The 26617-nt window shown below is 41.6% G+C and overlaps 1 protein-coding gene across 8 annotated transcripts in view; it reads left to right on the plus strand.

Moving 5' to 3' along the window:
- Positions 1–26617, plus strand: part of jak1 (Janus kinase 1) — a 145334-nt gene that overhangs the window by 101998 nt on the left and 16719 nt on the right. For all 8 annotated transcript variants that reach the window (XM_070887025.1, XM_070887023.1, XM_070887021.1 and 5 more), the window contains 8 exons: positions 795–918; positions 4774–4990; positions 13348–13466; positions 14167–14319; positions 15286–15373; positions 21080–21213; positions 23205–23340; positions 25203–25354. In XM_070887025.1, the coding sequence (XP_070743126.1) occupies positions 795–918; positions 4774–4990; positions 13348–13466; positions 14167–14319; positions 15286–15373; positions 21080–21213; positions 23205–23340; positions 25203–25354 (1123 nt within the window). The remainder of the gene's footprint in view (positions 1–794; positions 919–4773; positions 4991–13347; positions 13467–14166; positions 14320–15285; positions 15374–21079; positions 21214–23204; positions 23341–25202; positions 25355–26617) is intronic.

The following is a 26617-nucleotide window of genomic DNA, read 5'->3' on the forward strand; positions in this document are numbered from 1 at the left end:
AGCCTGCAGTTAAAGGCTATATTGCTAATGGTGGGATAAATGGGGACAATTTGCAAAATATCATAGTTAGAGGAATAGAGTATTCGTGGGGGGAGTGGGCTGGGCTGGGCTGGGCTAGTAAAAGGTTGGACAAGATAACACAAAAACCAATGAAATAAATTGAAAATAAGGGTATAGATTTTAAAATAATGTGTTGGGAGACAGGAAGCCAATGTAGGTCAGCAAGGTCAGGGGTTATTAGTGTGGGACAAAATGTATGTAACAGAACTTTGCATAAGTTGAAGTTTGTGGATGGTGGAGGAAGGAAGGCCAGCAAGGAGAGCATTGTAGTAATCAAGTCTGGAGGTGGTAAAGGGATTCAGTGGCAAAGGGACAGATGTAGGGGTGCTGGCAGGCAATGTTAGAGAGATGAAGTGAATCAGTCTTTGTGGTGAGGAGTCTGAAGCTATGCTCAGGATTGAACAGGATGCCAAAGTTACAAAAGGTCTCTCAATCTCTCTCTCTTCTTCAGAAACACATGAGGTCCTCAACCCCATTTATACTCTCCATTTCAATGGTCTTTTCTGATAACTTAATCAACAACTTTTTTTTTTATGTAACAAATATTGGACCTGACTTCCTAATTTTTGACTTGAATCATTTGCCAATGTCTTACATAATCTTGAAACTTCAATGAGGTCAGTTTGAAGTCTCCTAGTTTCTAAAGAAAGCAAGCCCAACTTCTTTAACTTCTCCTCATAACTTTAATAAATGCAGACCGTAATTGTGACCTTTTGACAATTTGCTCTTATCAGTACTGAATATGCTATCAACAAGCTGAAACACGAAGGCAACGATGATGGTATGTACGTGTTACGATGGAGTTGTACAGATTTCAACCACATCCTCATGACAGTCGCATGCAATGGAACCACTGAGGTAACAATTGAGAGCACTTTTTTGAACAATTGATTTTTGTTGTTTCTTTAAATCCCATTGCTATAGAGGAAGGAAAATTTAGGGAGTGTAAATTTTGTATAAAAGCACTCCCTCGTGTCCACAAGAAAAAAATAGAACAAATATTTTCGTTACCACTTTAAAGAGAAAAAAAAATTCCAAACCCAACAACGACATGTGGTTTTGGAATTCTTTCTCTCCAGACCTGCGGTAGTGATGTTCCTGACCGAGAGGAGCCGCTTGGATTCACGGTGCCTCCTTTCATTTTAATGGGAGCTGGAATTGCTCTTAAATCAAGGGAAGAAGAGCTTCACACATTTGAGCTTCACTGCTTGCACACCGATCTGCTCACTGGCCTCTGACGACCAGTGGTGTTTCATAAGTTAAAAAAGCTAGCAGGCTTCGTTTTCTAACATGAGCAACTTACAAACGATACAGAAATTTAGTTTCGTACTGGTTGCAGGTGTGTAGTGCAGCTGCTTTGAGGGCACTTGTTCCAGGTGGATTTGTACAGCAAGTAAATGTCCAAATAGCTGCTGTGCAGGGATATTACTTGACTTGTATCACTGTGACTCAAAAAAGCCACTTCAGCGACACAAGGTATCCAGCATAACAGCACCACTAATTACCGAATAAAGCAGCCCATCTATGTCCACATATTTTATTTTTTCCAGTTGAACATTCAGTCACTTAACTGACTGAGTTGACACACATCCATTTACTTTGTACACTTTTTATTTTGGAGGCTATAATGTATGCAGGTTTGTAGAGATGTTGCGCCTGCAATTTCTGGGGTCTGCAGGAGTCCGTGTTTCATGTCTATGTTAAATGTGTGAAGTTGCAGCCCCTCTTCCAATATTTGAAGGGGCTGCTCCTCAAATTCTGGTTGCACTTCAGTCCCACACTCCTGATCTTTGGGCACCTTGTGCGGAGGGGAGCGGGCAGGTCGGAAGGCCTCCTCGTAGGACTGCTCCTGGGCCTGGCCAAGGTGGTCATTAACCAGTCCAGGCAGCGGGCAGTCAAGGGGGTCGTTCAGCCCAACTGCCTGCTTCTCTTCCACGGGTACATTCGAGCCAGGGTGTTCCTGGAGATAGAGCACGCGGTGTCCACCGATACGTTCGCGGCCTTCCGCAAGAGGTGAGCACCAGAGGGACTGGAGTGCATCATCACCCCCAGCAAACAAATTTTAATTTGATTAAAGGTTTTTTGTTACCGTTTTAAATTGTTAATTTGTGGGTTCTAGTGCCAAAAGGGGGCACTTGTTTAAGGTTCTACCAAAATAGTTGTAGAGCTGTTGCAGTCCCACGCTCCTGATCTTTGGGCACCTGATGCGAAGGGGAGTGAGCAGGTTGAAGGCCTCCTCATAGGACTGTTCCTGAGCCTCGCCAAGGTGGCCATTAACCGGTCCAGGCAGCAGACAGTCGAGGGGGTTGTTCAACCCGACTGCCTGTCTCTCTTCCGCAGCTACATTCGCGCTAAGGTGTCCCTGGAGATGGGGCACGCGGTATCCACCGGTACATGGAGGCCTTCTGTGAAAGGTGGGCACCGGAGGGACTGGAATGCATCATTTCAACAGGGAACAAAATTTTAATTTGATTTTACAAGGTTCCTTTTATTGTTCAGTTGTTAATTTGTGGGTTTTGGTGCCCTTGGGGGCACTTGATTTAAAGTTATACCAAAAATTGTTGTAGAGCTGTTGCATTGTGAATGACTTAGCCAGTCCATAAAACCCCAGTCAGTTGGGTTTAAGTCATCCCCGATGAGGTATGCAGTTGTGAGCCTAGTGGATGAACTGGTAATGCATAGTGTGACTGTTATACCTTTGTTAATAAATCAACTAGTTCTGAATAGCAATGTGTTGCTATGAATTCTTAAGCAAAGAAACCATGAAACAAAAGCTGCCAAAAGTACCAGTCCCAAATTTAGCAGTGCCGCTTTAAGTTAAATAAGGTGTTGCTACTACAAATAGAAATGCTGCCACTGGAAGCAATGGACAGGTTTGGCATTCTATCTGTGCAGGTCACTGATACTGGACCTTGGGCATCAAAGAAGGTTCAGCAGCCACAGAATAAAATTAGAAACTGTAATGTATTTGCTTCAATTAAAAATTCATAGCAACACATTGCTATTAAGAACTAGTTGGTTTATTAATAAAGGTTTAACAATCACACTACACATTACCAGTTCATCCACTAGGCTCACAACTGCATACCTCATCGTGGATAATCTAGAGCCAACTGACTGGAGTTTTATTGAGTCTTGTGAACATCACGTGACTGGCTAAGCCACTCAATGCAACAGCTCTACAAACATGTGAGCATACTCACAGGTGCATATATTATGCAAACAAAGACTCTGCAAGCAACTTATACAGGTGCTAGGAAATTTGATCTACAATGTAAAAGGGACAGATTCCACAGCAGCAGCAGTTTGCTGGTATTGTACTAGTTCGTCAAGTAGTTTTGTAATACAAAGAAGCTACTAGATTAAACGTGATATTGTCTTAATAGGAAACATTTATTTATTTGGGGGATTTCATGTTCTTTAAGGTATGGGATATCTGTGCTGTGTAAGGGATCATGTTTCTACTCTCCTAACGTCAGGCAACCTCAGAAAAAGCTGTTGTGTCAGTGGGACATTTCTATTTGTGACAACAGTTAGTCTTATGACTGTTGAGTGGGATTGACCGTTTGTGCTACAGGTTCGTGCTCATTTGTGACAGAATTGAAACTGTCCACAGACTTATTTCACTACAAGCCTTGCAGCAAGCAGAGCGAGGACTGTGGCCTATCTCTCTAGCGTGATTTTAAGCCAAGTCCTTGAGATGAGAAGACAGCACCTCAACCACAACACATTCAGTCCCCTGAGAAGATTTGTACTTGGGCTGCGTGTCTCTCCAACAAAAGTGATTGATTTGTACTGAAGTATGTGGATGTTGCCAATGGTGACATCGCTGGTAACATTTTAAAAAGAAAATATGCAGTATTTGGGATAAGGGAGATTATGTACTGATAAAATCTGGAAAGCTGACGGTAGTCGGTAACAGCAGATAAACAAAATTGAAATCAGCCTAAAAAACATGCGAGTATTTGACCCATTTAAGTTTTCAAAATGGGCTCTGTGATCTGTCGAGGTTTGCAAGGCCATTTGCCTGTCATAGCACAATGTCTCTCGAATTCTATATTTTTATTTTCCTGTATTTATTGACTTTCAAGCATACGGTTTCTGTTGCCCTCACCTACCAAAAAGCATTTTCTGCAATTACACTGTGTTCCTTTTGGGTAGCTTACACTATCTTTTGGAAATTTGGATGGGCAGTCCCAAGTATATGTCAATATTCACAGAGGGCCCCACATACAGGAAAGATTTGAAAAGCATTGATTTGCTACCTCCAGTTTGTTTAGTGAGTTCTCATATTTCAGCTTTCAGACTGATGGGTCACAAAAACCCTCTACCCATGTATGCAGCAATTCCCAGCTAGAAGAACATTTTTTTTTTTACTGGGATGGGAGGGGGGGGGGGGGAAGTTGGACAATATTGGATTGACCCCAGATCTCTGAAATCAACAGAGCTGCTGCAGGATACACATGGTGGTCCCTGTAAGCGTCTTCGCCTGAGTGCTTTAAAGGGAAGAGGTGGCATTAATACTGGTCTCACTGGGGCTAAAAAAATCAAGGATATTTTGTATTACGTATCACATACGATGAGTTAAGTGAAAGAGTTAGATGAGTGTTTTGAACAGGAAATAACTTGCCTCTCCCCTGACTTCGCCTTCTATACAATAAATTACAACAACCTGTTTCTAATTAATCACAAAACTCCATTGTTTTCTTCAAGTGCTTTGACTTCTGTGATCAAGGCAGTGGCTCAAGAATGACAAAACAGTACAAGAATTTTCAGATTGAAGTGAGCAAGAATTCTGGATACAGGCTGCACGGCTCCGACAGCTGTTTTGAAAACCTTAAGGAGCTCATGAGTCATCTCAAAGGCCAGATTCTTAAAACTGAGGATGTGAGCTTCCAGCTCAAAACCTGCTGTCCGCCAAAACCAAGAGGTAAGATTGGAAAAGCTGCATGAGTTCTTACCTTTTTAATAAAGAAACCCAGGTGTAAGAGCCAGGGGCCATTGTGCAGGGAACTGTCGTGGTTTGAAAGAGTCGGAGAGTATATAAAGTAAATCAGATAATAACAATTAGGTGATGACAAGCGTGGGTTTTCAAAGCCTGTAAACTCTAAGAGGAAGGAAGACTGAGCAGTTTAGTCTACAGTGTTCAAGTCCTGAGCTGAAGTAGGAGATGGCGCAAAGAGTCTTGATTTCAAAACCATTTGGATTCAGGAAAGAGGAAAAGGATTTAGGATGGCATATTTGGAGCGTGGAATCAACAGGAAAGGGAAGCTTGAGGTGTAATCATAGAACCCTAGAAATTTACAGGACAGAAGGAGGCCATTCGGCCCATTGTGCCCGTGCAGCTGAAAAGGAGCTATCCAGTCTAATCCCACTTTCTAGCTCTTGGTCCGTAGACTTGTAGGTTACGGCACTTCAATTGCATATCCAAGTACTATTTAAATGTGATGAAGATTTATGCCTCTACCACCCTTTCAGGCAGTGAGTTCCATGACCTTAATAGTACTAATTAAAATAGACACATGAAAGTTGTGACCTAGACAGAGAGGGGATAGAGGCTAGAAATGTGAGAAAGATGAACTATCAAATGACAAATGTTTTCTTGTACCCTAATTAGGGTGGCAAAAGGTGTTAGTAAACCCTCTTCATTATTCTTAGTTAATAGCTCTAGAAAACTCTTAGTGGTAGGAAAATCTAGGGAGATGACCTTGTCTTCAAAGTATTCCTCCAATATCTATTTGAAAAGCTACAGTTATAAAAATTGGTTACTTGCTTTAGATAAAGAAATGTCAAATTCCCCCACATCTCTCCCACATCATTTCTGGTGGTCTTCCCTCCAAGCCAGTCCGGCGATGAGGAGCTGACTGGCGCTTAGAGTGGTTTACTTCATTTTCATTGGATTGCAAATTCAGATCAACCTTGAAGCCTATCCAGAACTGTCCTGACAATGAGAAAAACTGCTACTGGTTGGATTTGTTGCACGCTAGAGAGTGTGTACTCTCCTGGTAGCCTTTTTCTTTGTTTTGTTACATAAAATGCATCAAAAATTGACATGGAATTATCTCTTTGAGTTTGGACTTAAGATTAATTGCCTTTAAAGACATTTCTCAGCCAAAATGAGCCCAGGATGTGAGCAGGAGGCAGCATGTGGGTTCCCATAGCAACACCTTTTACCTGGAGGCAGTGAATGGAGTAAAGGAAAAGCTGAGCTTAGCCAGGTGGGCAGAGGAGAGTGGTGGTGGATGGGGACTGGTTAGATCGCTGTTTAAGGAAGAAATGCAGGGCCTCGGGCAGTTCCAAGGAGGGATCGAAGTGTAAAGGGACTCTACTTCCATAATAAAAAGGAGACAGTTAGGGGCAGAAAATCAGAACTTGTTGAAAGTGACCGAGGGCATAAGTGTCACAGATAGGAGTGGATAGGGAATGGACACGAAGGGAGAAATAGTTAAGATAAGAGGAAATTAGTTTGGTGATACAGGAGGAGGCTGAAACAATTGGTCTACCAAGACAGTGCTCTCAGGGAAGCGGTAGAAGTGAGGTGTGCAACATTGGGGAACTATGAGGTTGGAGGGTATGGGGCAAGATCATCAGAGAAGATGTGGTCATTAACACTTTGGTAAATTATGGCTTGGTGTACAGTAGTCAGGTCACAGTATAGGGGACATTAGAGAGTGGTTGTGTTTAACTCCCCTGATGGCTCAGTTCACTGCCCAATGTGGGACAGAGCCACACAAGCCACGAAAGACCCAGGCACCATCTTTGGTCAAAACTGAATTAACTGGGGCAGCATTAGGAACACCACAGTTGGCCTCGTTGTGGATTAGGAAGGAAAAAGTTAGCCAAGGCTCCCACTCTGGACCACCATCACTGAGTCCTGCTGGAAAGTGTTGCATGTGGGTATTGAGTGGCAACAGCAATGGGCTGTGCTGTAATGACTTCCATGAACAAATAGCCTGATGACATGCATTGTTTAGGCTGACATATGAAAAATATACACTTTGGTGAGGTAGCAGGTGACGACTGACACTCATAAAACCAAAACCCAACAGGAGTTACCACCTTCAGGAAAGACGGGGGAGAGAATCAGAAGGAAGCAATAAAACACAAACAAAATAATGAAGCACCCTTGTATACTTAATGCAGCAAATCTGTAACTTATAAAATAAAATTTTGTAAATACAGCAATAGCTTGTTCAGTATATATTGCAGCTAATGGTATACTTTTATATATCAGTGGTCATTCTTTACCAACTCATTGCTGGTGCTTGGTGATTCTGTGTTAGTAGGCTATTCCTTGTTACAGTCTACCCCTGATAATTCAAACATGATTTTGTTTTGCACAAAAAATCAATTTATCCAGTAATTTGAATTAAGTAGCTCGATCAAAACAAAGTTAACTTTTTTTGTGCTTGAAAAAAATTGATTTAACGGATAATTTGAATTAAACATAAATTCACGTAAGCCTGCATTGCATTAGTGAGGATTATAAGACTTTAAAAAAAAGTTTCAAAATATGTTGTTACTCAAAATAATAAGAAATGTGCTTTATTTTAAGGATATGACCAATCAGTAAACCTAATGAGAAAAAACTCCAATACTGGAAATATGATTTTTTTAAAACCCAGATGGTGCTGGAAATACAGTCAGCATCTGAAAGAAAAAGACAAGTTAACATTCCACATGAGGCCTTTTATTCTAACTATTCTGATGAAGGATTCCACTTGAAATATTAACCTCTCTTTTAGATTCTAACTGATCAGCAAGTGCATATATGCTGAACTTATGGTATGCAGACAGCATCAACGATTAGAATCTGTTTCTCCCCATCCAATTTTCTCCCCTCCTCTGTTAAAGATAGTAACTGGTGTTCGGGGAAGGTTCCACAGGTGCCACCTTCTCTCCAGTTTCTTTGCCAAATAGCCATTCTTCACAGGTGAGCTTAGCTCAGTGCTGCTGGACTCTGCAGGAACTCACAGTTGAGTCGGACACATTTTCAGAATGGGGTTGCTGGATAAAGATTAGTGATTTTTCCCTTCCTAGTCAATTGGTACTGACGTCAATTATCCCTGTGGCCATCCAACTGAAATCAGTAGAATTCCCCTTTTAAAAAATAATTTGAGTTGAGAGTTCAGTACAGAAAGTTGCATAATGTTTTAGCAGCGAAAAAGTCTGAAAAATGTAATGTTTTATTCTTTTCTAATCTTCTGGTATGCTGTGATTTTTATGTAAATACATTTTTTCAAAAATTATTTAGTGTATTAACTGCTGATTGTGCAATATAGGTACTTAGCAAGTATAGTGTCAACAAGTGAGCAGTTCTGAAGATGCAAAGTTTTTTTTAAATAAAACTGGGCATATTTAATTGTTGCTTGAAAGTGCATGAATAAAACTGCCAGCTAGACAATTCTGTTTTTTAAAGCAACCAATTAGATTAATCTGTAATATTTTAGCTGCAACAAGACTTATTTGCAGGGGTAGTCAAGACATTTGGATATATGTTTGAAGGTTACTCTTTTATACACACACCCATCTGGATAAGCAATGATAAGATGAAAGGAAAATCATGAATGTTGAATATCTGAAATTAAAAAAACATGAAGTGCTGGAAATGTACCGGAGGTCAGTCAATATCTATAAGCGAAAGCAGAATTAATGTTTTGGGGTGGGACCCTTCAAGATCAATTTACCAGAAATGTTAACCTACCTTTTTTCTCTTTCAAATGCTATGACTTTCCAATGCCTTTTGTGTTGGTTTACAAACAAAATATTTATCTTGATTCTTAAAGATCCACACATTGAGTGACTTACAAATATAAAAATAACAAAGTTCAAAGTAAGCTACATTAATAGATATAACTGCCACGTGAATTTTTTTTTCCCCACTAGCAAAATCATAAATCAATCCTGAATGTTGTTCACAAGTTACAAGCCTACCTCTAGAAACCTGTACATCAGACACATTATCCTTTAATTATCAGACAGTTTCTTTACAACTTTAGTAGACCCACAGCATCACAGACACTTTCGTTATGTTGAGAACATGCAATTAATTATTTTTTAGAAAATGTATTAATTTAATAAATGGAATTAATTTTTGCATAAGCTTTTTATCATGATTTAAAGATGTAGAGTGGATATAAAATGTGGCTAATGATTGTGCTCGGCAATGTTTGAATTCTCTCAAATTAAATATTTAATTTTAATTGAAAATCTGTTTTGAGCAGAGTGGTTTATGGGATCTGTTTTCTTTAGGTGTTTATTGCAAAAGGAAGCTCCTTATCAAAACATCTTGTTCTGACTGACCTTTAGACGTGGCTGGTGTGATTTTCTGCATACCCTATTAAGCTGTACCATGCTTGAGAATCCTGACTTTATTTTCATGTTGGAGGTTTATTTGGAGAGTTTGTTTAAAGAACCATTGTTTTCCTTTAACCCCAAATCTCAGGAAATCCTCTACAACGTGGTATGTTATGCCCGTTATTTTACACTTATTGAAATCATTGTGCCCACCACCACCCTTTTATATCAAATATTTGAGAACAAAATCCAGTGCAGGAAGGACATAGTTAATGTGGTCTTATTTTGTTTATCAGATTTTTGTTTCCTGTTTGACTGAAGGAGCAGGTTGACTTAAACTGGAATTTAATTGAAATATATGTTTCTATGGACCTTTAAAAGGAAAATACTATCTTTGTTATAAATTCTAAGCAAATATACTTAAGACTATGAACTTTCATTTAGATTTTATTTAAATGGAAATTCCAAGTCAGTTAAGCCTTCCTATACAAACCATCCCTCAACAGCCATTCTTTCTGCTTTGTTTCGCACGTGGAGCTATGATCTGCACAAAAAGTCATCATCACAGTATAGATTTGCTAAAATTAATTGCCAATAAGTAATTTGTAGGCTGCATATAGAGTCGTAGGCTGACAATATAAAAAGCCACATGTATGCACCTTCCCTCCTTTGAACCCACACATAGAAACCAACGCACTCCTAAAAGCCCACGCACACACATATGCAGTCCCACACATACGCCCACACAGTCCTTTTAACAAGCGTACACATTCTACTTTTTGAACTTTAAATTATCTATGATAATAGCTGGAAAAAAAAAACACGATCACTGAGAAATCATCTGGCTCGATGCTCTCTAGAGATGTGTTTATGTATCTACCCTATCGATTACTGTCATAGGAGCAGCTACCATTATGAAGTCTCTTTAATCTGAAGTGGTCTCAACTGACCTTTCTACTTTAAAGTTTAATTTATTTTAGGTTCGCAAATCAAGAGTACACATCTCTATTCAGGTCCATCTATTCAGTTCCTCAAGCCTGTTCCGCAGTTCAGTTAGATCATGGCTGATCTGTAGCTCAACTCCTTTTGTCTGTTTTTGATCACTTGATACGTTTACCTAATAAAAATCTGTCAATCTCAGTCTCGGAAATTTCAGTTGACCCAGCATCCATAGCCTTTTGGGGAAAGAATTCCAGATTTTCACCACTCTTTGTGCAAAAAGGTGCTTTCTGATTTCACTCCTTAATGGCTTAGTTCCAATTTTAAGATTATGCTCCCATGTTCTGGACTCCCCCACCAGAAGAAATAGTTTTTATGTATCTACCCTATCGAATCCCAAAGACCTCAGTTAGATCACCCCACAATCGTCTAAACTCAAGGGAATACGAGCCAAATTTATGCAACCTGTCCTCATAATTTGACCCTGGTATTATTCTGGTGAATCTGCACTGCACCCCTCCAGGGCCGATATATCTTTCCTGAGGTACAGTGCCCAAAACTGAACTCAGTACTCCAGATGGGGTTTGACCATCTGTACAACTGACTCCCTGCATTTTGTGTTCCAGCCCACTTGAGATTAAGGACAACATCCAATTAGCCTTTTTGACTACTTTCTGTACCTGTGCATTACTTTTAGTCATTTGTGTTCTTGGACATCCAAATCCCTTTGCTCCTACACAGTTCCTAATCTTTCGCTATTATTCCGATTTGTCTTTCTTGGATCCAAAGTGGATGAGCTTCCATTTCCCCACATTGAACTCTGAACTGCTAACGTTTTGAACACTTACTTAGTCAATCTATGTCCCTTTGCAACTTCTTGCTCCCAGCTACACAACCTGTATGCAAATCTGGATATACAGCTGTCCCTGATGATTCCAGTAAACGTCCCCACAACTGGTAATTTGGGGGGGGGGCGGGGGGGAAGTCTCTCACTGCTTTGATTTGGTGTCACATGGAGTGTAAATCTAACATGGTATCAAACCTGGTTTAAATGTAGCTAATGTTAATTGTTTAGAAAGCAGGATTTCAACCATGTATGTGCAGAGCTCTCTCCCGAGCAGGACAACTGGAATTCCAGGACACTGCCCAGCTGGAACTGATACTGCAGCAACCAGTTTGAGACATAAATTGCTGCAGTATTAATGCAGCCTTAAAGAGACTGATGTCCATTTAGTGGCGTTAGCAAGCATCAGGATTATGGCATCCCTACTACCAAGAGCAAATTATTCCAGCCGAGAGCTCCTAGTTAGGGTGTCTCTTATATAACATGCACATGCGATTAACAACCTTATCCATGTCTGTGTCTGCAAGTTACTGGTTTATAATATCATCTTTTTTTCAGTTTTTTTGTGAAATTTGCGTTCAAGATGGATGGTAGTGTTGGGTGTGGAATACTTTCCCATTTTGTGCACCCATATGCAGCATTAAGCATTCGTAAGATTAGGTGCCGCAGAAGTTAGATACAGATCAAAGCTTCCTCTAATCTGTTATCAACATTGCACCTTAACTCCAACCCGAGAAGAGCACTCTGGCCTTTCTGAGTTGGTTTCTTAAAGATCCTGTTTTCGTATTGCAAGTGAAATATGTGTCTTTCTGCTCTTCGGATTCCTTTTGCTGCATTTTTACTGTTGCATTACTTTCTGACTTTGCTTCGACCTTCTTCATTGCATTTAAAAGAGAAAGTTTTGTTCGCTGCTGGTGTTCCAGCATAGTGTTGCTGGCAGCTGCAGCAACCAAATATCTGAGGACAGGAATTCTTCTGGATGTCACTCTTATGTTCATAAATTTAGAGATGTGAGAAGAGATCAGAGGCAGGTGTACTTGCATCAGAAACATTGTGCCATTACCCACCCTTATCATAGGAGCTAGATTTATAATCTAAGACCAAGACTGGGTGTGTTTTGTGCTAGTGCATATGTTTACCTCTTTTTTGTGGAGGCTGGGGAGTGAAGGCGTGTTTTCCTCTAGATTTTCTCCCTTTTCCCTTCTCTTCCTTTCGGAGGAGTACTGTCCACAGACTCTCAATGTCACTGGAGCTAAACAGCTAAACTTCATGGTGATCTATGTATAATGGCATAAAACACTAAGCAGGCAAAATGTGAAATGCAATTAGTGTAGAGATATCTCCTTGAATAATATTTAGATTTGCAAGAACCTGGGAGCAAAGTGAGGCCATTCAACTTACTCTGTCATTTAGGTTTTGTTTCAGGATCTGACAGAAACATTTATTTTTCCTGCTCAAAATCCATATCCCTTCCTGGATCAGGAATTGATCTAGTTCCCTTTTTACTGTGTCACAGCTGATTTATGTGGGAGATCAGCAAAATACACTTCCCCCTTTTAAGCATTCTCAGTTTTATTCCACAATTGATAACTTTTCAGCTGCTACACAATGAATAAGAGAAAGCTTCGCCCTGAGTGAGTAAGAGTGTCAGCCGTGGCTCAGTGGGTAGCACCCTCGCCTCTGAGTCAGCAGGTTGTGGGTTCAAGCCCCACTTCGAGACTTGAGCACAAAAATCTAGGCCGACACTCCAGTGCAGTACTGAGGCACTGCCTTTCGGATGAGACGTTAAACTGAGACCCCGTCTACTCTCTCAGGTGGACATAAAAGATCCTATGGCATTATTTCAAAGAAGAGCAGAGGAGTTATCTCTGGTATCCGGGCCAATATTTATCACTCAATCATTATCTAAAAAGACAGATTATTTAGTCATTATCACATTGCTGTTTGTGAGAGCTTGCTGTGTGCAATTTGGCTGCAATGTTTCCTACATTACACTAGTGAATATGCTTCAAAAAGTACTTCATTGGCTGTAAAGCGCTTTAGGATGTCTGGTGGTTGTGAAAGGTGCTATAGAAATGCAAGTTTTTCTTCTTTCAAAAACTCTCCCTTATGTAGAGTCGCGCACAACAGATTTCACATTGCATACGGGACTGTTTGTACTGACAAAACAGAAATCAAATCATTTTTCTAATGTGTTCTTGCCACAGAAATCTCCAATCTGTTAGTGGTGACAAAAAGCCAGTCCCAGATTTCACAGCTCACTACAAGCAACTACAACTTAAGCCAATTGAGCTTCCACCGAATCCGTAAGGAGGAGATCTGTCAGGTGGGTCCTGCATCATCCCATTCCACTGTGACTGACTTGTGCTGGGGTTCAGTTCCATATCTGCCTGAGGCCTTCTATTACCTAATTCATGCGTGAGCCTGGACAGTAAACGTTGCTATGCTTTTTGACACTAGGGGCTATCACAACTGACCCTGATCATGTTTGCTCACGTGCATTTCCTGGCAATGGTTTACTGATGGTGCATAACAGTGGCAATGCTGGCTGACTTTTTTTTAAAACCTCCATTGTCCAGGGGTGCTGAGATCAATTTTAACACCTCCACCATTGTCATGGCTGAGATCAGCTAATTCAAGGTAGACCAGGAGTTGAAATTGGATCCTTCCTTGACTCTGTCGCAGTACAATACTTGGCATTTATTCACTGAACTGTTGGGCCAATTATTGCAGGAGCACAGCTGAGATCAGAAACTCAGCAAAAGGGGGAATCAACCCAACATCCCATCACTCCGTGGCACTGCTGTGTGAAGTGCTCCAACACGCCATTCTGCTCTTTTGTTTTTAAACCCAAAACAGCTGCTGACCGAAATCAAACTCTCCACTTCCCAATTTGTTTCCACTTCCCAATTTATTTTATTGCTGTGAGGCAGCAACAATGCGTGTCCGTTTTGTTCCTTGTGTGTGTGTGGTTTGGCATCTGGTCTGATGCACAGTATATTTAACTGATTTGTACCCAATACCAGCTTGAACACCTTGGTAGAGGAACCAAAACAAACATTTATTCTGGGACACTGAATTACAAAGATGATGATGAGGAGAATGGAAGTTTCTACAATGCGAAAGATATCAGAGTTGTCCTCAAAATCCTCGATCCCAGTCACAGAGACATATCACTGGTAAGCTGGAACTGTGATGCAGTGCAGTAACTTTTTTTTTTGGAATTAATGTTCTACTCGTAACCCCCTCATTACTGCAGATGTGTTTATATGTCGGGACAAGGTTGGGCTCTGGAGACCACTTCTTCCTGTTTTTTTACATCTAAGACACAGCAGAGAATGGGCTGGTCCCATCTTTTGATTGGCTGAAAACATAGCCTTTAAAGCTTTTTTGCAATCAGCAAACATTCAATTTCTCAAAATATTCTCTCATTTCCAAAACAACAGTGGGATCCAGGAGAAGGAAGGTGAATGAACTTTTTAAACTCGAAAAAATGTTAGAAATTATATCAAAGACTGATCCATTCTCTTTTCAATTTCAAAGCCCTGTTTTTTCCTGAATTGAGTTTCAAACCAAATCCTTTCCATCAGAAAGACTATCTACATTCACCTCCATGACATTGCCTGCCTCCGTCCTTCTGTGAGAATATCTGCTGTTGAAATCCATGCCTTTATCAGATCTGGACTCAACTATTCCAATGCTCTCCTGGCTGGTATCCTCTCCTCCCCTCAACTCATCCAAAACTCTCTGCCCATATCATATCCTGCACAAAGTCTCATTTACTCATCACCTCCTTGCTGCTCCACTTTGACTCCCAGTCAATCAATGCCTCAAAATTCAAATTATTCTCCTTGTGTTTAAATTCCACCAAGGCCTCATCTCTCTCTATACCTGTAACCTCTTCCAGCCTTAGAACACAAGGTTTATAATATTAAAGCTATTCCTGATGTTTAAGTAGTTTTATTACTGTAACAATATTTTTCTCAGCATTACAGTTCATGAGCTGAAGTTACAGAAAACCAATCAGTCCTGGCAGAATTTAAAAAAAAATTAATTTCATGTTTACAGTAAAATGCTGCAACTGCACTATTACTTTATAATTACTGTATTTTTTACTAATGAAATAAATGGTATTTTCTCCCCAGGCTTTCTTTGAGACAGCTAGCATGATGAGGCAAGTTTCTCACAAGCACATCGTACTCTTACATGGAGTTTGTGTTCGAGATCTGGAAAGTAAGTAACATTTTGTTTTGTAATTACTGGTAACAGGGCGATATAATTGATTGATTCACTGTACAATCAGCTCTGAAACTTGCCTTGGCTCTGGTTCAGATCCATTAGATGAAAGACCCCTCGCTTTTGTGTGCCACATGAAATCATTTTGAATTGGTCTCAACCCAGTTCTGCTGGCTGTTCATTTCAGTGGCAGAAATTGGAACTAACTGTAATTTCACTGTGCCCACAAGTTAGCCAGTGTGCAGAAATGTAAAAATGGCACAGTGATGCAAAAGGGAATATTCGTCTGTGTTTGGCAAAGACGGACTCTTGGGGCTAAATGGGAAGGCTTTACCATGAATTTGACTTGTGCTATACTTAAACAGGGAGTGCTCAATGCTGGCATTCAGTGGCCAAAATAGAAATGTGTTCCAATCCGCTATAATAGTATACCACATCTTGATGAGCATAAAGAAAATTTTTTATTTTGAAAACAAAAGTGTTTATTGAACACTATAATGTATCCAAACAATGATACTTTTTTGGATGTAAGATTTTAACTTGGGCAGTTATGATCTTAGAGGTGTAGCAACACAAAATTGTTGGCATAACTCGTCAGTTGGCAATCTGATTGTGAGCCACATTTTCCTGACCGAGCCGCTGCACATTGCTCCCTCTAATGGCCCGGCCTGCTGATAGTCTTGCAGGCCGAAGACCATCAGCAGGCCGGGGCCATTACAGGGAGCAACATACAGCAGCATACCCTCCTGCAGCGCGTGCTGCTGCAGGAGGGCGACGGCTGACTGCAGTGCGGGCAGGTACAGCAGGAGTGGCGAGGTTGGGATGAAGGAGCGGCAAGAATTCATAGAGCGATGTGATCGGGGCCCAGAGGAGGCGAGGGCCCAGGGGCAGCATGGGCCAGCCCACACTGCGATACGTGTGCGCACTAGGTCCATGCAGCAGAGCTTGGTCTCCAATCGTCTTGGTTAATCCTTGCCACTGGACCAAGACCTAGCTCTGTCAAGCCTGTGTGGTGGCTGGTATGCAACGGCCACCACATGTTAAAAAAAATCCACGCACAGGCACTTTTCACCCTTCAACATGTAGTTCAGGATCTGGAATATTAGGTCCTTCATTGAAACACCTGTGAACTCATCCATTTTTGGCATGGAAGCAAGTCATCCTCGTTTCGAGGGAATGCCTATGATGATGTGAGCCACATTATACCACCACCAGGATTAGTCTGGCACTGACTGGGCTTCACACTGGGTGCAGTATAGTTGTAGCCCATACAGACTTAAATTTTAAAAGTACACACCAAGTCCAGTGGTCTAACATTTCAAACATTATTTTCTTCATCATTTCTAATGTTAGTGGAGAATTAATTGTCCTGTCAGCTCTTTCTTAATGCCATTCAAGCTGGTTACAACTGACTGATTTGTGTATGGTATAATAGTCCAAAAGGACTGGGCTATGAGGATATAGAATTCTAGCTCCTGGTAACGCTGGGGGTGGGGAGGGGCAAATGGAGTGTAAAGCAAAATTCAGAAGTTGTGTGAAGAGGGAGAGGCAGTCAGAGATGGAAGGCAGTTGCTGATTTGTATCATTGTTACTAGTTATTCTTAATTATTATGTGTTCTATGTTTGCAACTTTGTCAGGAAGAAGTTGATGACCCTTTTACCTAATGCTTACTTGCGTTTTCACAGTGGGTAATAGGTCTGTTGTAATTGACTGTCGATATATCCCTTGCAGGGCAGTGGATCTGAAAAGTGGAAGAAGCAGATTAAACCTGTTCTTACATGGTGGTTTGATGTTAAAAGCATTGCGGAGCCTGCCAATGCAGTCATGATAGCTGCCTGTTTAAACATGTTCCTGTATCAGTCAGCTGCATGCATGCTTGATATTTTCGGTGATTGATGACTGTTGTCATCACCATTAAGAGTTTGCACGGGCCTGCCCCGTTTTTAAATGGGCACCATCGACTGACTGTAAATTATACGAATTTAATTTTAAAGAAAATTTAATCAAATTAAAATTTGGTCCCGGAGTTGATGATGCACTCCAGTCCCTCTAATGCCCACCAGTTACAGAAGGCTTTAAGCGTACTGGCGGACACCGCGTGCTCCATCTCCAGGAACACCTGGACGTGAACATAGCCGCGGAAGAGAGGCAACTCTGCAGCAGTTCTAGGTGGCCAGCAGATTTGACCACTGTAGGAACAGAAACCTTGGTTCAGAGTTTCATTATCATTCAGCTGCTTGGTACCTTCCGTACAAAAGTGATCTAATCAGAAAAAATAATCTGCACCAGAATATTTTCTTCTTAGATCATAGAATCATAGAAGTTTAGCACGGAAGGAGGCCATTTCGGTCCATCGTGTCCGTGCCGGCCAACAAGAGGCTATCCAGCCTAATCCCACTTTCCAGCTCTAGATCCGTAGCCCTACTGGTTCACATTCAGGTACTTTTTAAATGCAGTGAGGGTTTATTTTTCTTACCACCCTTTCAGGCAGTGAGTTCCAGACCCACACAACCCTCTGGGTGAAGAAATTTCTCTTCAAATCCCCTTTAAACCTTCTACCAATTACTTTAAATTTATGCCCCCTGGTTGTTGACCCCTCTGCTAAAAGAACTAGGCCCTTTCTATCCACTATATCTAGGCCCCTCATAATTTTACACACCTCAATAATTTTATACCCTCAGCCTCCTCTGTTCCAAGGAAAACAAACCCAGCCTATCCCATCTGTCCTCATAGCCAAGATTCTCCACTCCCGGCAACATCCTCGTAAATCTCCTCTGTACCCTCTTCAGTGCAATCACATCCTTCCTGTAATGCGGTGATCAGAACTGCACGCAGTACTCCAGCTGTGGCCTAACTAATGTTTTATACACTTCAAGCAAAACCACCCTGCTCTTGTATTCTATGCCTCAGCTAATAAAGGCAAGCATTCCGTATGCCATCTTAACCACCTTATCTACTTGTCCTGCTACCTTCAGGGATCTGTGGACATGCACTTCAAGATCCCTTTGTTCCTCTACACTTCTCACTCCTACCATTTAATGTGTATTGCCTTTCCTTGTTATCCCTCCCCAAATGCATTACCTCACACTTCTCCGAATTGAATTCCATTTGCCACTGTTCTGCCCACCTGACCAGTAGATTGATATCTTCCTGCAGTCTACAATTTAATTATCAACTACACAGCCTATTTTAGTATCATCTGCAAACTTCTTAATCATACCCCGTATATTCAATTCTCGATCATTGAGGTGTATCACAAAAAGCAAGGGACCTAGTACTGAGCCCTGCGGAACCCCACTGGAAACAGCCTTCCAATCATAAAAACATCCATCAACCATTACCCTCTGCTTCCTGCCTTTGAGCCAATTTTAGATCCAACTAGCCACTTTGCCTTGGATCCCTGGGCTTTTACTTTCGTGACCAGTCTTACCAAAGCCTTGCTAAAATCCATATTTTACGCTACATCAAACGCACTACCTTCATCAACCTTGCTTGTTACCTCCTCAAAAAATTCAATCAAGTTAGTCAAGCACGATCTTCCCTTAACAAATCCATGCTGACTGTCCTTGATTAATCAGTGTCTTTCTAAATAAAGATTTATCCTGTCCTTCAGAATTTTTTCCAATAGTTTTCCCACCACCGAGGTTAGGCTGACTGGCCTGTAATTACTTGGTCTATCCCTTTCTCCCTTCTTAAACAAAGGTACCGCATTAGCAGTCCTCCAGTTCTCAGGCACCACAACTGAAGTCAGAGAGGATTGTAAAATGATAGTCAGAGCCTCTGCTATTTCCTCTTTTGCTTCGCTTAACAGCCTGGGATACATTTCATCCGGGCCTGAGAACTTCGCCACTTTCAAAGCTGCTAAACCCCTTAATACCTCCTCTCGCACTATGTTTATTTCATCTAATATTTCACACGCTTCCTCCCCTATAGCAGTGTCTGCATCGCCCCTCTCTTTTGTGAAAACAGACGCAAAGTATTCATGAGGAACCCACATACCTACGTCTCCCACCTCAACACACAGATTACCCTCATGGTGTCTAAAAGGCCCTACCCTTTTTTTAGTTATCCTCTTGCTCTTAATATATTTCTAATACATTTTTGGGTTTTACTTGATTTTAATTGCCAAGAATTTTCATGCTCTCTCTTTGCTTTCCTCATATCCTTTTTAATTTCACCCCTGCACTTTCTATACTCTAGAGATTCTGCAGTATTTAGCCCTCGGTATCTGTCATAACATAGAAACATAGAAATTTACAGCATAGATGGAGGCCATTTCGGTCCATCGTGTTCGCGCCGGCCGACAAAGAGCCGCGCGGCCCTTGGTCAGCAGCCCTAAAGGTTACATATAAACCAATGAACAATGACAAATAAGCCTCCCTTTTTTTCGCTATCCTCCCCTGTATGTCCCTAGACATCCAGGGGGCTCTAGATTTGTTAGTCCCACCCTTTTTCTTTAAGGGCACATATTTGGTCTGAACCCTCCGGATCTCCTCCTTGAATGCCTCCCACTGCTCTGACACTGATTTACCTTCAAGTAGTTGTTTCGAGTCCACTATGGCTAAATCACCTCTCAGCTTAGAAAAGTTGGCTTTTCCCCAATTTAGAACTTTTATCCTTGTCCTTTTCCATAACTACCTTAAATCTAACTGAAGCTAGGTTGTAGCTAGATTGTTTGACTATTAATATCATTTCACCAGTTAGAGCAGTTGTTGAGTGTCCCCCCCAAAAAAAATTCCCTTTGTAATTATGTTTGGCTAGAGATAGGTTGGCGCAGATAGTTTGTAGCTGAATAAAGTTTGCCGCTTTCACTAGAACAGAGCAAAATGATGCCATTTTCAGGTCACTTGGCAGCTCTCAGACTGCCTCAAACCAGCAGTGTTAAAACCTGGTTAACAAGAAGTAAATGAGAGACACTAACAAATGCATATAAATGTTTCTTTAGGAAGTAAGTGCCAATTAAATAATTAAAAAAAACTAATGGAATGCTGGCATTTACATCTAAAGTACTAGAATACAAGGAGATACAAGTTATGCTGCAGCTATACAAAGCCCTGGTTAGACCACACCTGGAGTACTGTGAGCTGTTCTGGGCACCACATCTTAGGAAGGATATATTGGTCCTGGAGGGAGTGCAGCGTAGATTTATTAGAATGATACCTGGACTCCAAGGGTTAAATTATGAGGAGAGATTACACATAATAGGGTTGTATTTCCTGGAATTTAGAAGGTTAAGGGCTGATTTGATTGAAGTTTTCAAGATATTATGGGGAACAGATCGGGTAGATAGAGAGAAACTATTTCCGCTGGTTGGGGAGTCTAGGACTGGGGGGGCATAGTCTAAAAATTAGAGCCAGACTTTTCAGGAGCAAAATTAGGAAACACTTCTACACACAAAGTGTGATAGAAGTTTGTAATTCTCTTCCGCAAACGGAAATTGTTGCTAGATCAATTATTAATTTTAAATCTGAGATTGATAGATTAAGGGATATGGGGCAAATGCGGGTATATAGAGTTAGGTCACAGATCAGCCATGATCTTATTGTTTGGCAGAACAGGCTCAAGGGGCTAAATGGCCTGTTCGTGTTCCTATGTTCCTAATCAAAAAATTACAATTGCACTTTATGATCCCTATGATTGCCAGCAAACAGACGAGTATGAAAGTGAGAATGCAAATTACATTTGCTTTTTAATTTTTCTAGATATCATGGTTGAAGAATTGGTTGAATTTGGACCACTTGATTTATTTATGCATCGCAAGAGTGAACATCTTTCAAAGAGCACACCCTGGAAATTTCTGGTTGCTAAACAGCTGGCGAGTGCATTGAGCTATCTGGTAAGATTGCAGTGTTCACTCTATTAAAATGTATATATGCTTGGGTACTGTAACATCTAAATTACAAAAAAGGGAAAGTAGTCTAAATAGCTCTGAGGACCAAAGAGAGCTGCAAGGGGATATTGATAAGATGGTGGAATGGCCAAAAGAGTGTCTGATGGAAATCAGTGTTAGTAACTGTGAGATGGTACATTTTGGTTTATTAAAAAAAAAGTAAAAAATACTTTGACTGGGTGAAGTGCAAGAGCAGAGAGAGTTGTGGTTTCTGGTTCACAAGGCATTAAAAGCAGCCACTCAAGTGGATAAGGCCATTAAAAAAACTAATGGAATAATGGATATTATGTCAAGAGGTAAGGGGGCCGAAATGGCCCCTTTGGGCAAGGCCCGTTAGCGCCCGCGGGAGAAGTTGGCCCACGGGAGCGAGGTCTGCGCGGGGCGATGAGATGACAGTTTCTCGGTGTGAGAAGCTGCGGTGGCTGGAGCGCTCCGGCCGTCCTTATAGGGGAGGTGCCACCGTGGCGACCGCCATCTTTTTTTTTTTAGTCGGCCCTACAACGGTGGCTACTGGTTCAGCTGGGCCACCAACAGGCAGTCCGGAAAAGCCACTGGCCTGGTCGACACACTCCCTGGTGGCCCAGTGGGCAGCACTGAAGGTGCTGCTCAGAGTGCTCATCATCAGCGCCGTGCTGATGTCAGTAGCGCGGAGCATCGCGTGAGCACCTGGGAGTGCCGCAAGAATGCACGGTTACTGCCCCGACCATTGTTTTTCCTATGAGAGCGTAAATCCGTGCTGGCTCCTAATTCGAATTATGCGCCGCAAATCCAGCACTTGGCAATTGCAGCCCCATAAAATATCAAAGTCGAGATGTAATTGGTGAACCTGTATTGAACCTTAGTAAGACCACAGTTGCAGTACTGAGTACAGTTTTTGGCTCCACACCATAGGAAGGATGCTGAAGCAATAGTGAGGGTACAGCACAAGGTGCTGACTGATATCGGGAAATACAAATACGAAGAAAGACTGGGAAAAATTGGGGTTGTTTTTGCTGGAAGAGATTACAGGGTGATTTGATAAGGAAGTTTTAAAATATGAAAGGATGGGATAGAGTAAATTAAAACAGACTGTTTTCAGTCATTGAGGGTTCTAGAATGGGGGATCATAAATATAAGATTACATGTCAGTGATTTAGGACAGCGAGTTCATACAGAGTTATGCGGCTGTATAGTGCACTTCTAGAGTTAGTGATTGAAGCAGAGACCATGATAACTTTTAAGAATAGGTTATATAGGTGGTTGAGTAAAGGGAATTAAAGGGATATGGGAATAGGGTGGGAACATAGGAGGCGGATTACTGATCGTGCGGGGGAAACACCAGCATGGACTGGTTGGCCCTTGCTTCTGTGTTGCAATTTCTATGTAATTAAAGTGCCTGTTTAATCATAAATGTTATAAAGAGAAATATTTGTACATTATTTGTCTCTGTCATGTCTTGTCCTATTTTATGCTTTAGACCTGTTGGTTAAAATGGTTCTGGGAGTAGCTATTTTATGTGGAACTGGCCCCTGATGTAAAGTAAAGTTTCACTTCAGTAATGTAATAAAACAGGACAGTAGGCTGCATGCAGCAGCCTCTATTTATGCTTGGTGGGACATAATGCTTCCTGTGCTTGTATGTGCGTGTCTGTGGTGAGGACAACAAGTCAGGTTTGAATAGTAGAGATATGGGAGAGATGAATATTTAGCAGTGTTGTTTGATTGCGTTTGAGGACTAGGAAGTGTTTATATAGAATTAAAGATTCATTGGGTGAAGTGGAGGTGATGCTGGATGAATTGTACAAGATCGCGTGGAAGGCCGGGATTTGGATGGATTGAATGGCCTTTTCTCGTTTCATGATTTCTTACATAACTATCAATCCATGTGGAGATAAACTGATGCATTTAATCATTTTAAATGTCAACTATTGAGCTAACATGGATATTTTTTGTGAACAGGAGGACAAGAATTTAGTGCATGGGAATGTATGTACAAAAAATATTTTGCTGGCAAGACAAGGCATTGAAAATGACGGAGGCCCATTCATCAAACTGAGTGATCCAGGAGTTCCTATAACGGTGCTGTCCAGAGAAGGTAATATTTCCAAAATTTTAGAAACTTAGCTGTAGAATTTCCTCAGCTTACAATTTTCTAATTTTCTAGACAAGTAGTTCATCCATTGTGAGGTTATTTGTGGGATAAAGGCTGAAGCTAGGCCGAGTCTGCTGCAATGGGATGTGAGGGAAGCAGTTTTGGGAGAGGCTGTAGGATGGCGATGAATTTTAAGAGGAGGCAGGGCCCAAAGTTGATGTATGGGGGTAGCAGATATGGGAGTAGCAGGTGTGGGCAGAGGTCTAGGATGTGACCGAGACCAAGGCTTAGCATGAGGCTGGGCTTTAAGTTGAAAGGATAGGAAGAACATATGAATTAGGAGCAGGAGTAGGCCGTATGGCCCTTCGAACCTGCTCCGCCATCCAATAAGATCATGGCTGATCATCGACCTCAACTCCACTTCCCCACCTGAACCCCATATGCCTTGATTCCAAAAATCTATCTATCTGAAACTCAGCGTTCACAGCCTTTTTTGGTAGAGAATTCCAAAAGATTCACAACCCTCTGAGTGAAGAAATTCCTCCTCATCTCAGTCCTAAAGGGATCACCCCTTATCCTGAAACTGTGCCCCCTAGTCTTAGACTCTCCAGCTAGGGGAAACAACCTCTCAGCATCTATCCTGTCAATCTCCCTCAGAATCTTGTATGTTTCAATAAGATCACCTCTCATTCTGCTTAACTCTAGAACGTATTTGCCCAATTTTCCCAATCTACTCAATCTCTCCTCAAAGGACAACCCTCTCATTCCAGGGATCAATCTAGTGAACTTTTGTCTCTAAGGCATATATGTCCTTTCTCAGATAAGGAGACCAAAACTATGCACAATACTCCACGTGTGTCTCACAGAAGCCCTGTACAATTGTAGTAAGACTTCCTTACTCTTGTACTCCACTCCCTGTTGCAATAAAGGCCATTTGCCTTCCTAATTGCTTGCTGTACCTGCATGCTAACGCTGTGTTTCCTGTACGAGGGCACCCTAAATCTCTCTGAACACCAACATTTAATAGTTTATCACCATTTATCACCAGAGTGAGTCCAATGACTCTGGAGGTAATGAGAAGCACTGACTCTGACTCACTACTTATGGTCCCTTGTCTCTGCCATGGAAGCAAAAAAAAATTAGTAAATTCATTGTGCTATGGTGTTTGGCATGAGTTAAAAATAAAATTCTTTAGTTTGGAGTAGCACAGTGCCCCTCACCAGCATGCTGTGCCTCCCAAATTATATCATGGGGTATGGATTATACCTGGTGCTCTCCATGCAAGCTGTATCTAGTCTCAGCCCTTGCAGAGGAAGCACTGGACAAGGGGATATTATTTACTATAGATTAACTCCTGGTCTGTGCCATTAGCAGAACTAAGCCCGGTTAGCAGTAGACTCATTACAATTGTCCTCAGTGTCCCTGTGCTAAGCAGAACCACAATCGGGCAGGATTCCAGCTCTTGATCAGCAACCATTGCTTTAAAGTGTCGCCATGTGTGGTTATTGAGTGAGAATAGCATTGGTCTTAACTTCTAATTGCAACGTAGTTGAATACCCTGACGATGTTCATTGTCTGGGCTCACACATTAAAAAGGCAGTTTGAGGTACTGAAGAAAAGTTGGCACATATGGAATCATATCCAAGAAAGAGTCGGTGCTTTCAGAGGAGGGGAAAATCCCCGAAAAGTCTGCATTAAATAGGTAGACTATTTACCAGCTCCCTGATGCATATAACAGCTAATTCAACAATTTTCATCTTTAAGGAAAATTCTAGATTTTACAGGCTTTTAATTAGCATCAAGAAGGAACTCTGTGGGAACACACTCTCCAGATATTTCATAGCTTATGTTTCTTACTGTTCTAGAACGTGTTGAGCGCATTCCATGGATTGCTCCAGAATGTGTAGAAGACTCCAAAAACTTAAGCATTGCTACAGACAAGTGGAGTTTTGGGACAACCCTGTGGGCCATCTGTTATAATGGAGAAGTGCCTCTAAAAGATCGCCGTCTAGCAGAGGTATTTAAATTGTAAATAACATTTCATGTGCTGACACTCATTTCTCTCTCCCTCGTCTGCAAATATATATACTTAAGTCTGTGCCACTTCACTTCCTGTTATCACACTTTTTATGTCAACCTTTTCCTTTATAAATTTCTATGTCCACATTTAGAATGGAAGATCTATGTAAACTTATCACTTTGTGAAGTCTGGCCACCAGGTTCCCAGTTCTCTCAAAATGCTTTCTGCATTTTTTTAAAAAAATGCCATTTTTTTATCAGTAGCTGAAATTTCTATGTCCAAAATGGATCCAGAGACACGAGTTCAAATCCTACCATAGCAGCTGGTGAATTTAAATACAGTTAATTAATTAAATCTGGAATAAAAAGCTAGTATCAGTAATAGTGACCATGAAACTATCGGATTGTCGTAAAAACCCATCTGGTTCACTAATGTCCTTTAGGGAATGAAATCTGCTGTCCTTACCCGGTCTGGCCTATATGTGACTCCAAACCCATAGCAATGTGGTTGACTCTTAACTGCCCTCTGAAATGGCCTAGCGAGTCACTCAGTTGTAACAAACCGCTACGAGAAACAATAATAAGCATAAAACCGGACGGACTACCCGGCATTGACCTCGGCTACGGACACGACAACGGCACACTCAGCCTAGTTGACCTGCAAAGTCCTCCTCACCAACATTTGGGGACGTGCCAAAATTGGGGGAGCTGTCCCACAGACTAGTCAAGCAACAGCCTCACATAGTCATAATCACAGAATCATACCTTTCAGCCACCGGCAGGACGGACCCAGTGGTATACAGTGGTGGCACAGTGGTATACAGTCTGGAGGGAATGGCCCTGGGAGTCCTCAGCATTGACTCTGGAACCCATGAAGTCTCATGCTTCAAGTTAAGCATGGGCAAGGAAACCTCCTGCTGATTACCACCTAGCACCCTCCCTCAGCTGATGAATCAGTACTCCTCCATGTTGACCACCACTTGGAAGAAGCACTGAGAGTAGCAAGGGCACAGTGTATTCTGGGTGGGGGACTTCAATATCCATCCCGAAGAGTGGCTCGGTAGCACCACTACACACCAAGCTGGCAGAGTCTTGAAAGATATAGCTGCCAGACTGAGCCTGCGGCAGGTGGTGAAGCAACACGAGGGAAAAATCTGCCTGACCTCATCCTCATCCTCACCAATCTACCTGTTGCAGATGCATCTGTCCATGACAGCACTGGTAGCCGTGACCACCGCAGTCATTATGGAGACGAAGTCCT

Source organism: Pristiophorus japonicus, chromosome 8, assembly GCF_044704955.1.
Source record: "Pristiophorus japonicus isolate sPriJap1 chromosome 8, sPriJap1.hap1, whole genome shotgun sequence".
In the NCBI taxonomy this organism is placed as follows: domain Eukaryota; kingdom Metazoa; phylum Chordata; class Chondrichthyes; family Pristiophoridae; genus Pristiophorus; species Pristiophorus japonicus.